The 11746-nt window shown below is 44.6% G+C and overlaps 1 protein-coding gene across 1 annotated transcript; it reads right to left on the bottom strand.

The window, feature by feature from the left end:
• Positions 1-2971: 2971 nt before the first annotated feature.
• Positions 2972-11244, bottom strand: LOC119299597 (ATP-dependent RNA helicase DEAH12, chloroplastic-like). The gene is made up of 3 exons (XM_037576783.1): positions 10290-11244; positions 6851-9812; positions 2972-4409 (listed from the first exon to the last, which is right to left on the bottom strand). Exons 1-3 carry the CDS (start codon positions 11091-11093, stop codon positions 3133-3135), a joined length of 5043 nt encoding a protein of 1680 aa, XP_037432680.1. The 5' UTR covers positions 11094-11244; the 3' UTR covers positions 2972-3132.
• Between the last annotated feature and the right edge of the window lie 502 nt (positions 11245-11746).

Below are 11746 nucleotides of genomic sequence, written 5' to 3'. Positions count from 1 at the left end.
TAAAGCAAAGAGCAACAGTCATTGTGCATTGAAATTGGATATGATGAAAGCTTATGACCGTCTGGAGTGGTCCTATCTTCAGGCTATCATGATCAAGTTGGGTTTTGCGCAACAATGGGTAAATATTGTTATGAGTATGATCAGCTCGGTGTCATTTTCAGTGATGTTTAATGGAGAGAAACTTGAATCCTTCAAACCTTCACGAGGCATCAGACAGGGAGATCCGATCTCCCCCTATCTTTTCTTGATTGCAGCAGAGGGCCTTTCGTGCCTACTAAAAACCAGTTCACAGTCGTCTGTGCTTGAGGGGATTAAGGTGGCAAACACAGCTCCGGCTGTTAACCACCTCCTCTTTGTGGATGATAGCCTGTTGTTATTCAAGGCGAGTATAGAGGGGGCAGTTGAGGTTTCAAACCTTTTGGAGTTGTACTATAATTCTTCGGGGCAGCGTATCAACCATGACAAGTCGTCCATATTTTTCAGTAAAGGTTGCCCGCAACAGTTGAGAGATAGTATCAAAGCAACTCTACAAGTCCAAAATGAATCATTGAATGAGCGCTATTTGGGCATGCCAACTGATGTGGGGCAATCAAAGATAAGAACGTTCAAATATCTCAGAGATAGAGTTTGGGAAAAGGTGAAGGGATGGATGGAAAAACTCTTATCGGTTGGAGGAAAAGAGGTTTTAATTAAAGTAGCGGCTCAAGCCCTGCCTGTCTACTCGATGGCTTGTTTCAGATTACACAGAGGCCTATGTGAGAACATCTCCTCCATCATTCGGCAGTTCTGGTGGGGAAGTAAAGCGGGGAAACGTAAACCAGCTTGGGTGGCTTGGGACATTTTGACACGCCCAAAACATCTTGGAGGCCTCGGGTTCCGGGATATGGAGGTTTTTAACCTTGCTTTGTTAGCAAGACAAGCATGGAGGATACTTCAGGATCCTGATTCACTAAGCTCGCGGATTCTCAAGGCAGCTTATTTCCCTCACTCATCTGCAATGGAGGCGGAGCTTGGCAGTAGACCTTCACAAATTTGGAGAGCAATTCTCGATGGAAGAGATATGCTTAGGCTAGGCCTTATCAGGAGGATTGGTAATGGGCAAACCACGCATATATGGACGCATAATTGGTTACCACGGCCGGGGATGATGAGGCCCATTGCGCCTATTACTCCGAACCCTCCACAATTGGTCTCAGAATTGATGCACACGATGACAGCGAGCTGGAATGAGCAGCTGGTCTGAGCGGTGTTCCTGTCCATTGATGCTGAAGCTGTGCTAGCTATCCCGTTATGTACAAGAAACGTAGAGGATTTCTGGGCTTGGAGCGGAGAGCAGAGAGGTTCATTCTCTGTCAAATCTTCATACAGAATTATTATGCAAACCAAGATCTCGAGGGAGGACTGGATCGAGGAACGTGGTGGTTCTTCTGCGGCGGACAATGCAAAAACGGAATGGACAGAGCTGTGGAAAACAGATGTACCTGCTAAAATCAAGTTGTTTCTTTGGCGTTTAGCTCGGAGCTCAATTCCAACAGCTGATGTTTTGGAGCATAGAAAGATGTCCACGTCATCAACGTGCGCGCTATGCGGCGCAAGAGACTCGTGGAGACATGCCTTACTGAACTGTTCGATGGCTTGCAGTGTTTGGGCACTTGCGAACGAGGAAATATTAGATCAGGTCAGCCGTTTCGACACTGATAGTGTTAAGGATTGGCTTTTTGCAATGAAGAAAGCCTTGTCGAGCGATCTTTTTGTCCGTATGACGACAACCTTATGGGCTATTTGGGCAGCAAGACGAAAGGCAATTTATGAAGATATATTTCAGAATCCCTACTCCACCCATTGTTTCATCAATTCCTTTCTGAATGATATACAAGTTGCCAAGAGCACGGAGAGATCAGCTGCGTATTCAGTGAGGGTGAGGCCAACAGGCTGGATTAAACCTCCCGCAGGCATGATAAAAGTGAATGTTGATGCTGCCACTATGAGGAGATCGAGATTTGGTGCAATCGCTGCAATTTGCAGGAGTGAGGAGGGTCTGTATCTTGGAGCATCGGCCATAGTGTTCAATTCTATATCTGACCCTGCTACTCTTGAGGCGTTGGCGATCCGGGAAGCAATGGCACTAGCAGAGGACCTCCAGCTACAGACGATACACATTGCATCAGACTGCAAAGGCATTGTGGATGATATCAAGCAAAAGAGTAGTCCTAACTATGGGGCTATCATTAGTGAGATTGTTGAATACTTTCGTAGTTTTCAGTTATGTAATTTTGTGCATGAGTTTAGGAGTTCGAATGTCGAGGCTCACAATCTAGCGAAGCATGTTTTGAAATTAGGGATTGGCCACCATGTTTAGTTGGGCAACCCTGGTGAACTTCAGTTCGTCCCTGTAAACGTTGTGACGAGTGAATAAAAAGCTTCGTGGATTGTCTCAAAAAAAAAAAACTTGACGCGACGAGCGTCCGTTAGGAAATTCCCTCAGGCAGGTACTCCTACCCAGCAACAGTAACGGCGATAAGAGAGAAAGCGTCAAGGAATTTCTTTTTGTACCGCTGATGAGCGTTGTGGACGTCGACAAAGTACATGAGCAGTAATGTGATGGTTATGGGTAATATTGCTATGCTAGCATAAGTATGAAAAAACTGCCAGGATTAATGTGGAGAAACCAGTATTGCACCCTCCACTCAAGCCTAGAAACCCCTGTTTGCACCAACCACCTAGAAAGCCTGTGCTTTGCAGGAGGGCTTCACTGGTTTGGAGAAGGAACTGTGCCCTTATCCAAACCCCCATCTCTCTGATGCACACACTTCGTCAAACCAGCCAAGAACCGAACGAGCATGAACTCAAAAACGGAAACATGGAACCAATAAAGTGATTTTAGGGGAACAAAGATTCACCCACAAAGATGCCAGCAATGCTCTCAGTCATCCGTAAACAGAAGTCCCCAAACGATTTAAGTAAACATGGATAAAATGGTCAAGATATTTTCAACACAGATGTGCGCTAGTTATCGTCATGCAATTATAACAAGGTTAATATACAGACAGACGAACATCATCATCTTCCTACATTGTATACACAACAAATATAATCATTCAGCCAGCATGTGCAAAAATCTACATCCAGGTTCTACACAATGTCCACAAAGGATTGGTGCACAGACCTGAGATGGCCATAACACTCCTCGCTGCTCCTGAAGTTCGCCAAGCATGCCCAGCAGATATGGCTGCCGCACCTGCACTCGACATGGTTGCAGCCCTCAGATTTCTCGATCGTGTATCCACACGAAGGGCAGTTCTTCACATTCTCCTTCCCTCTGCGCCATTCAAGCAGCGTCGCGTCTGGGTCTTCCTTGTATTGCTTGTAAGCCTCACAGGACATCAAAGGATGATACTCAAGATGGCACTTGGTGCAGATCTCGACATAGCAAGCCCCGCAGACAAAAGGCTTGGTCTCTGCATCTGGAGCTGCCACTTGGTAGATGGATTGGCAATCGGGTGTCGGGCAGAAGCGATACATTCCTGCTCTAGATGTAACAAATGCCCTTAAGGAAGCTCTGAATAGGTCCTCCAGCTTCTCATTAGACACCAGGTGCTTCAAATCAACTATGAGGAAGGGCTTCCTGCATCCAGTTTTCAGGCAGCAAACAGGGAACGCATCATGAGATTTCATGGCAGATTCACACTGATCCACTAAGCAAGCCCGACAAAACATGTGCCCACATGATTCAAGCTCAAAAGGGTCTTCAGTCTCACACAAGCAAATAGGGCACGCATCCTGCGCCAGCTCATTGTCATCCCTTTGCTTATCCTTACTTCCTCCAACACTCCCTGACGGAAGTTGAACCAGGGCATTCTGTTTAACAGAGGTTATCAGCTCAGAGATCATCCCTTCAACCCTTCGCTTATCCTCTTTACTACCCCAAACTTTAAGTAGATGTCTCTGTTTATGTAACTCAACATTTACTGCAGGCATTTCTTTCTTAAGTCCTTCCAGATCAACTCCAAAGTTCTCTACTGTTTTCTTCATCAAGTCTGGAGGGAGGTTATGGCCACGAAGACTAATTTCCAGGGGCTTCTTCTCAAGGAGCTCTGTAAGTGCGTGCACCAATTTTGTCTCTGCTGTAGCCATCTGATCTTGGTGCCCAAAGACTTTAATATTCAGACTTTGTCTGTCGTAAAGAATGTAAGTACCAGTTTCTTGTTCAATAGATTTCAAATGTGCTACACCATCATGGGACAAAAGTAGCTGAACTGCACTTATTGTCAGGTCAGGGTGGTTTATAGTGTTGCCTTTCATCAAAATCTCAAGAGGCCTTCTCAAATCTGCTATTGTTTTTGTGGCATTTGCAGTGAGCTTTAACCGGAAAATACCATTATCAGTCTTTTCGAAATTGTAAGACACACCTGTATGAAATAGAAAACTGATTACATCTTCAAACTCACCAGTAGATATAAGCTTAAGCTTTTTGCAGTCTCAAACAACCACACAAACAATATAAATGCGGAAATGAAGCTACATAAGATTAGCAGCATAACACTTGTGATTTAGGCTTATCAAGGAGAGGAAGGGGATATCCCTATTTACTAATGTTACAGATTCTTGGATGTATACCTTGGTTGCAGTCTTGCAAGTGATCACACACATACATGTGTAAACTAGTGTATCTACCAACAAACTCTTGCGGTGATTCTTGAAATAACACATACTCCTGAATTTAACAACAACCAAAAAAGAAGTTGCATACCAACAGGAACACCAAAAATATTGTATGTACACATACTACCCCCAATCAAAATTACTTGCCATTTTTAGCCCCTGGAAACAAACAAGGCAGTGATAATAAATGATAATGCATCACTAATATGTCATGTTTACAACTCCTCAATTAAATGACCATCTCTCCTTTAGAGGTGAAAACGGACAGAACTGACCCTCATTTAGAAGTTTAGCCAACAATAACTCTAATGTAAACTTCTGACAAAATCTGACGCTTTTGCTCGCGCCATATATGTTGGCGTTGAAAAAACTTAGCATTTTTATGGAGCAAACACACATGATAGGCTCAACAGCTGGTGTTTAGTTGTTAGAGCTCAACGCCAACATATATGGTGTTGAACCGTGGCCTCCTTTCTTTGACCCACGGGTGAATTAAAACAATGAGTGTTGGCTTGTTATATAACGAGCGGCAGTGCTTGGCCTAGAAAGATTCTTTCATACCCAGTAGCAGCGTTCATCCTTTACTCTCTTTTTTTCTCTTTTCTTTATTCATGCACGTACAGGTTTTAACTTATTTGCAAGCTTCTGCTCCAAGATGGCAATCACTGATGCCTACTCTGCTATTTCACCTTGTGCTACCGGGAAAATCACATGTGGTGGATGGCTTGAGGCAGGCAAAAATGACAATGAGAAAGGTAACACAGTTCAGCGCCATGCACTCTGGCGTTAAGCACAAACAGCTCAACCCCGGGGTGTATGGCGTTGAACGTGTTTGTTCCACGAAAGTTCTAAGTTTTTTCAAATACCAAAGTGTATGGCCTTGACATAGCCAAGTTCAACACCAAGGAGACTGGCGCTAAGTGGAAGGGTCAGATTTGGTAATAAATAAATAAAAGACTAGGATCATTTTGGGCTGAACTTTTAATTATTTCTGTCAATTCTCACGTTTAACATTGGTCCATGGGAACATAGTAGAGGGAGTGCATTTAAAGGAAGTGGGGTCAGCATATGAATTTTACATGAAGCAACATGATTTGCAAGGTGTCAGCAGTTGTGGAAGCTCAAATAGTGCAGATAAGTCTTATAATCATGTCTGGAAGAGAATTTTGAGTTTGCTGTGCCCAAGTAAAGTTAACCATTTTATTTGGACACTAGGAACGCAAATGAATATTCGAAGGAGAGGCGATTATGCACAATCCCTTATGGAGATGACAAAATGAAGATGGTGACCACCTCTTATATTGCAAAAAAATTGTGAAAATGTGTTAGCATGCGGTGCTCCTCGAAGAAGAAAAGCTGAATCTCTTGAAGTGCATCTCAGCTAAAGGAACTGTGAAATTTATTTTGGAAAAGAGGCAGTGCGGTTATGAAGCTTGCCACTTTCACGTATTTAGTGGTCTCACCACAATAAGGTAACACAGAAGACGCAGTCGAACCAGTCTCTGATTTCCAATTAAGATTTGCAACATACATTTCTGAATCCTTAGAACACCACCCGAATGTGAAAGTGAATATACCCAGATTTGTGAGCTCCGGAAAACCTCCTGTTCTGGAGTGGTTAAAGGTAAACTTTGATGCTTATCTGTCAAACTGTGCATGCTGGTGATAGGGAATTTGCTGTCCGGGATCATCTAGGGGCTTTAATTGCTGCCGGTGAAGGAAGCCTGTCACATGTGGACTTGGAAGCTCAAGCAATGCAGCATGATGTTCATCATGTCACCTCCTTAGGCATGGGCTGAGTTGTCCTTGAGACCGACTGCCTAGAGCTTAAACAAGCTTTGTCTAACACTGGTTATGATTTGTCAACATCCAGTGCACTAGTAAAAGACCTTAAAGAGTATGTTACTGCTCTCGTTTGATGTGTACTGTACAGAATTTATTCGTCGTAAAAGTAATGACGTCACATCTTTTTGCAGCCTTGGGGTGTGATCAGGGTCTAGATGATCGTGTAATTTGGACGGACCATTTTCATGGTGATGTTTGGGGTGTGGTAGCCAGAAATTTAGCCGTGTGCCAAATTTAATGGAATCTATGTGTTCCATTTTAAAAAAGCAAAGAAAACACATGATTCAAACAATAGAACAGCGAAGAAATTTAAGCAGGCAGGAAATGAGGAATGCAAGCACACCTTTCTGGCTTCGGAAACTCTCAAGCAGAGAATTAACTTCCTGGCTGATAACATTGTAAACATGTAATGGGCAGGACAGAGTACTATGAAATACATGCTTGCACCGTATCATCTGCCAAGGTTGACAACAAGGAAGAAAGCTTCCTTCAAGATGGTCCAGCGCTCTTGCAGCCTCTCGATGAAGACTTCCATCAAAAGTTATAGTTGCTCTCATCATTGAGTTGTTTTCCTCTGGAGGGAAGACTTCAACACGGAAATTTTGTCCAGGAAAACTCTTGTTTGGCATGAATGAAGAAATTTCTCTAATCAGCGCTTCTTCACATGCAGAAACAGAAGGGCCAATTATGGGTGCTTCCCTGAGCCTGAGCAAACGGGTCCCAAATGCACGCCCCCTGCTTGGGTTACATGGCCATGATAGTCTAGCTCTTACCGCAGGAAATGGTAATCCTCGATTATCAGAAGAACATACTGGAACCACTTTTAATGAGGAACCATGAAACTCTATTCCATTCAATTTTAACACAGCATCTTCAGCATCTTCAGGTTTGAGGAATGTAAACTTCCCCCATTTCGTTTCATCTGAGGCTATCCGAAAGTTCCCAGCTGATTTATGAAAATTAGCGACACCGGGGATCAGACTGCCCACCAAAAAAATAAGCTCCTTGTCATTGATATCATGGGCATTTTGATGGAGAACCTCTACTGTTAGATACCTCTTCCCAAGTTCCAAATGCTTGATTTCAGCACCCGAGCCAAACAATGCAAGAGGAGAACTGCCAGGCCTCCCAGGAAATAATCTTCTCTCGAGGCACTCATTCCTCAACATCTTAGCTTCACACTCCAAAGCACCGTTAACAATACAGAAGACCTTTTCTATGTCCTGCCTTGTAGCAAATAACACAACTTCATTGTTTTTGAAGTTAATTTCGACTGTTATTCGGTCATCCCTGCATTCTTCCTTGAGATGTGAGATAATCCTGTGTTGATTTTGGCCATATTTGCCACAAAATCTTCGCAATAAATTATGACCAAGCCCACTAATCACTTTTATCTGCAGCTTATGTTTCTCCAGTTGATGAATGAAGGACATGGAATGAAGTGCATACAACGCATCATGATCAACAGCAGTTACACATACCAAATACTGATTTGGGATTGATAAGATTTCGGTAAACACCACCCACTCTGGCTTGCTGCCATAATTGAGCAATGAGCATGAGGGATGAAGGTTCACAGCCTGATCTGTCGAAATCACCTGGTAACCAAACTTTTCATGTCCTAAAAACATAGCAAGATTGCCTGCAAGAGATGATAGAATAATTCTCTTTAGCAACTTATCATGCATAGAGGGAACCTCAGGATTCCAACACCAATAACTTGGGATAATAATGTTGAGTTCATGCTTTAGACAATTTTCAAGCTCTGATATAGTATCCTGGCACTTCCTCATGGTCTTGGCGTTGATGCTGTTCTGCCAGCACCACATATTCCTGTTTCCATTCCCATCCTCCCATTTTTTATAAACAGCGAGTAAAGTGAAGAGATCTCCATCTTGGTGACACAATCGGACCTTCTGAAGGTCAGCTTTATGTTTCTCCTCATTAGTGCCCACTCTACAAAATATGCTGCTAGAATTTGCCATAACAGCAGCTAGAATTACACCTTCCTTCCTCAAACCAGAATCAAAGCAATCAAGCATAATTTTGCCAAGCCTTGGCTCAATTCCCAATTTGACCAGGTAGCGTCCAGTATCAGTCAGCTCAAACAAATTACATTTACATTTGACAGCACCCAATTGTTCAAGGTTCTTCAAAGCCATATTGATTGCTTCTGGATTTGGGGCATCAACAAACTCAAAATTCTGTGCATCCCTAACACCCAAAGCAAGTATTCTCAGAACAGCAGTGCCAAGATGAACTTTCCGGATTTCAGGTTCTTGATGTACTTCCATCATTCTGAAGTGAGATTCAGAGTAAAGCCTGTAACACTTCCCTGCGCCTGTTCGACCGGCCCGGCCAGCACGTTGATTAGCGGAACTTTGGGAAATCCAATTTACTTTCAGCACATTGAGACCACTACTAGGCACAAATCTGCTCTCCTTGGCCAGTCCAGGATCAACAACATACTTCACTTCTTTGATGGTCAGCGACGTTTCAGCCATATTCGTGCAGAAGATAACTTTTCTCTTACCGGGGTAGCTGTTGAAAACACGACTCTGTTCTACATGGGAAAGCTTTCCATGCATAGGAAGTACCACAGCACTTGCATCGCTGAAGTTTTCACAGGCCCACTCAACTTCCAGTTGAGATGTCAAGAAAGCAAGTATGGCACCGTCTTCTTCATTCTTGTGAATCACACTTACCACCCTTACAACATCATTGACATAAGAAGCAGTAGCACAAGCATCATTCAGAGAGTTCGGTACAATATTGAAGGAAGCATCCACTGATACATCTGGGATATATTTAATTTCAACAGGAAAATTTCGCCCTTTAACATGGAATGTTTGACAGCCATAAAAGTATTCAGCTAGTCTATTAGCATCAGCAGTGGCAGACATTATAATGAGTCGCAAATCCACCCTATCAAGCAGCTTCTTCTTTATCAAAGCTAAGAGAAGATCGGTGTTCAAGCTTCTTTCATGAGCTTCATCAACAATAATGTATGAAACGCCATCCAGGCCCGTATCGTTCATGCAGTGATGTAAAAGATAACTATCTGTGCCAAATATGATCTTCGAACTGAAGCCCCGAGAACAGGAAAAGGTTGAACATGACGACACAAAATTTTCTGCATAGCAGCCATTGCTTTCTTCATCTACTCTACGTGCCAACGTTATAGCAGCAATTTTTCGAGGTTGGGTACAGACAATTGAACCGTTGGCAGCAAGACCTGAGTCAGCAAGATACTGAACCAATTGTGTGCTTTTCCCAGAACCAGTTTCCCCAATTAAGATCATAACCTGTAGAGAACAAAGATACATAACTTAAAACACAAATTTTATGTCATTATTCATGATTTAGAAAAATAACAAACAAGTGAAACCTAGGGGGGAAATTGTGGGTAAAGCGAAACGCTGACTACTGAATATTAGACCAAATTACATGATCAAAATGTTGGTACCTCAACGGCAAAAATGCACCTCATAACCTTGTAATGAAGATCATTAGGTGCAGTTCCATTGGAAAAGCTAGAGCAAGAATATTCTGCCAATACTACCAATATTTAAAATCACAAGAGATGACTCAGATTAACTTAACCTACATAAGCAAAGTTAAAACTTAACAGCGCATTGCAAAATTATAATATATACACAACAAAACTCCATACACTGCTTTTCCACTATGGTTCTAACAACTAAGCATAAAAGTCTGGCTCACACTGCATTGTAGATTTGCAAACATCACAAATATAACTGCAAAGAACTCGTAAAACTCGCCTGGTTAGCGAATATGTGATTGAGAATTTTTCTACGGTATGCATAGATTGGTAGCCCCTCATTGAGCCGCCTGCACTCACGCAGCATCATCGTGTGCACCCTCGCAAAATCCACATCATCATCTTCCACAATCCCAAACAGATCAACCCCCTCCTCCTCCTGGTCCACCTCCTCCTCTTCATCCGTCCCACTTAGCATCGCACGACGTATCGACATCATTGCTGCTTTATACTCGGCAATTTTAGCGTCTAACAAATCCTTGTCAGCCTCCAGCGTTTTCCTCTGGAGATTGAACTGATCGAAGTCGCGGAGGTTACTGCGGCGGACGCGCAGGCGGTGCTTGACAGTCTGGACGGAGGCTGCGAGCTGAGATGAGCGGGCGGCTAAACGGGAAACGAGGTCGGAGTCGAGGAGGCGGGAGGCGTGGGAGGCGAAGAGCGAGGAGATTAGGGGGAATGCCTTCGCGGCGAGGGCGGCGTCGGGGAGGTACGGGGTGAGGAGGTGGCGGCCCTCGAGGCGGAGCGACCAGAGGTCACGCGCCGCGGCCGCGGCCGCAGGGAGGGAGCGGAAGAGGAGGCGAGCGGCGTGGCGGCCGGAGGAGAAGACGGAGAGGCTGTCGGGGCGGAGGCCGGCGACGAGCGCGTCGACCTCCGTGGCGGACGGGGAGGAGAAATCGGGGCCCGCGCGAAGGAGGAGGATCGCGGCGGTCTGCGGGTGCGGCTGGCTGTGCTGCTGTGAGCGGTGCGGCGGCAGCGGACCCCGATCCGGCGGGCGGAAGGGGCGGTCGGCGTGAGATCGAGCCATGGCGGCAGCGGAGGGGTTTGCGAAGGTTTTGGTCGGTGGTCGGAATCGGACGGAATGTTTGTCAGGCACTTCAGACTAGATTTTTTTATCTGCTTTGCCAAAAAGCGCAGTCCAGTGCCACTCCACGAAACGGCGGCTGATTTCTAGACCGTGCGGTTCGTCCGTGACGCGTGGGATTCGACCCAGCGAGGGCAACAAGGTAGAGTGGAGCCACGCGGCTGGTGACGGCGGTGAAGACGAGGATGAAACTTCATGATGCAAAAGGGTCAGGGTTGAAGAGTGGGAGGTTCTAGGCGACGGAGGAGATGACGAGGACGTAGAAGAGCTAGATGGATGATAGGAGCGACGACACAACCGACGGTGATGGCGGGTGGTTGAGGTTGGGGTGGCGAGGCGAAGAGGAATGGAAGAGATAATGGTTACACTGGTAGGAAGTCGAATCGTTGAATAAGGAGGAAGCCGTCGACGCCTCATAATATTATGTATCAGAATTAGGGTTTTGATTTCATCTTCTGCCCCCATCCGTCTCATGATATAAGACGTTTTTACAAGCTAACATAGCTTATGAAAGCGTTTTATATTATGAAATAGAGGGAGTATCTATTAATCTTCATAATTATAGCATACATGTGTAAGAATATATGTGAAGTTAG

The sequence above is a fragment of the Triticum dicoccoides genome, chromosome 5A (assembly GCF_002162155.2).
Source record: "Triticum dicoccoides isolate Atlit2015 ecotype Zavitan chromosome 5A, WEW_v2.0, whole genome shotgun sequence".
In the NCBI taxonomy this organism is placed as follows: Eukaryota; Viridiplantae; Streptophyta; class Magnoliopsida; order Poales; family Poaceae; genus Triticum; species Triticum dicoccoides.
The sequence above is the reverse complement of the archived record's forward strand: the minus strand, read 5'-3'. Positions and strand labels throughout refer to the sequence as shown.

Bases quoted from the DNA above. Each gene is read 5' to 3' on its own strand.
- LOC119299597 (XM_037576783.1), bottom strand. From the start codon at position 11,093: ATGGCTCGATCTCACGCCGACCGCCCCTTCCGCCCGCCGGATCGGGGT. The intron at 9,813-10,289 runs GCGAGTTTTACG...TGTTCTCTACAG, and splicing joins ATCACATATTCGCTAACCAG to GTTATGATCTTAATTGGGGA. The intron at 4,410-6,850 runs GTGTGCTTGCAT...TATTTCATACAG, and splicing joins GAGTTTCCGAAGCCAGAAAG to GTGTGTCTTACAATTTCGAA.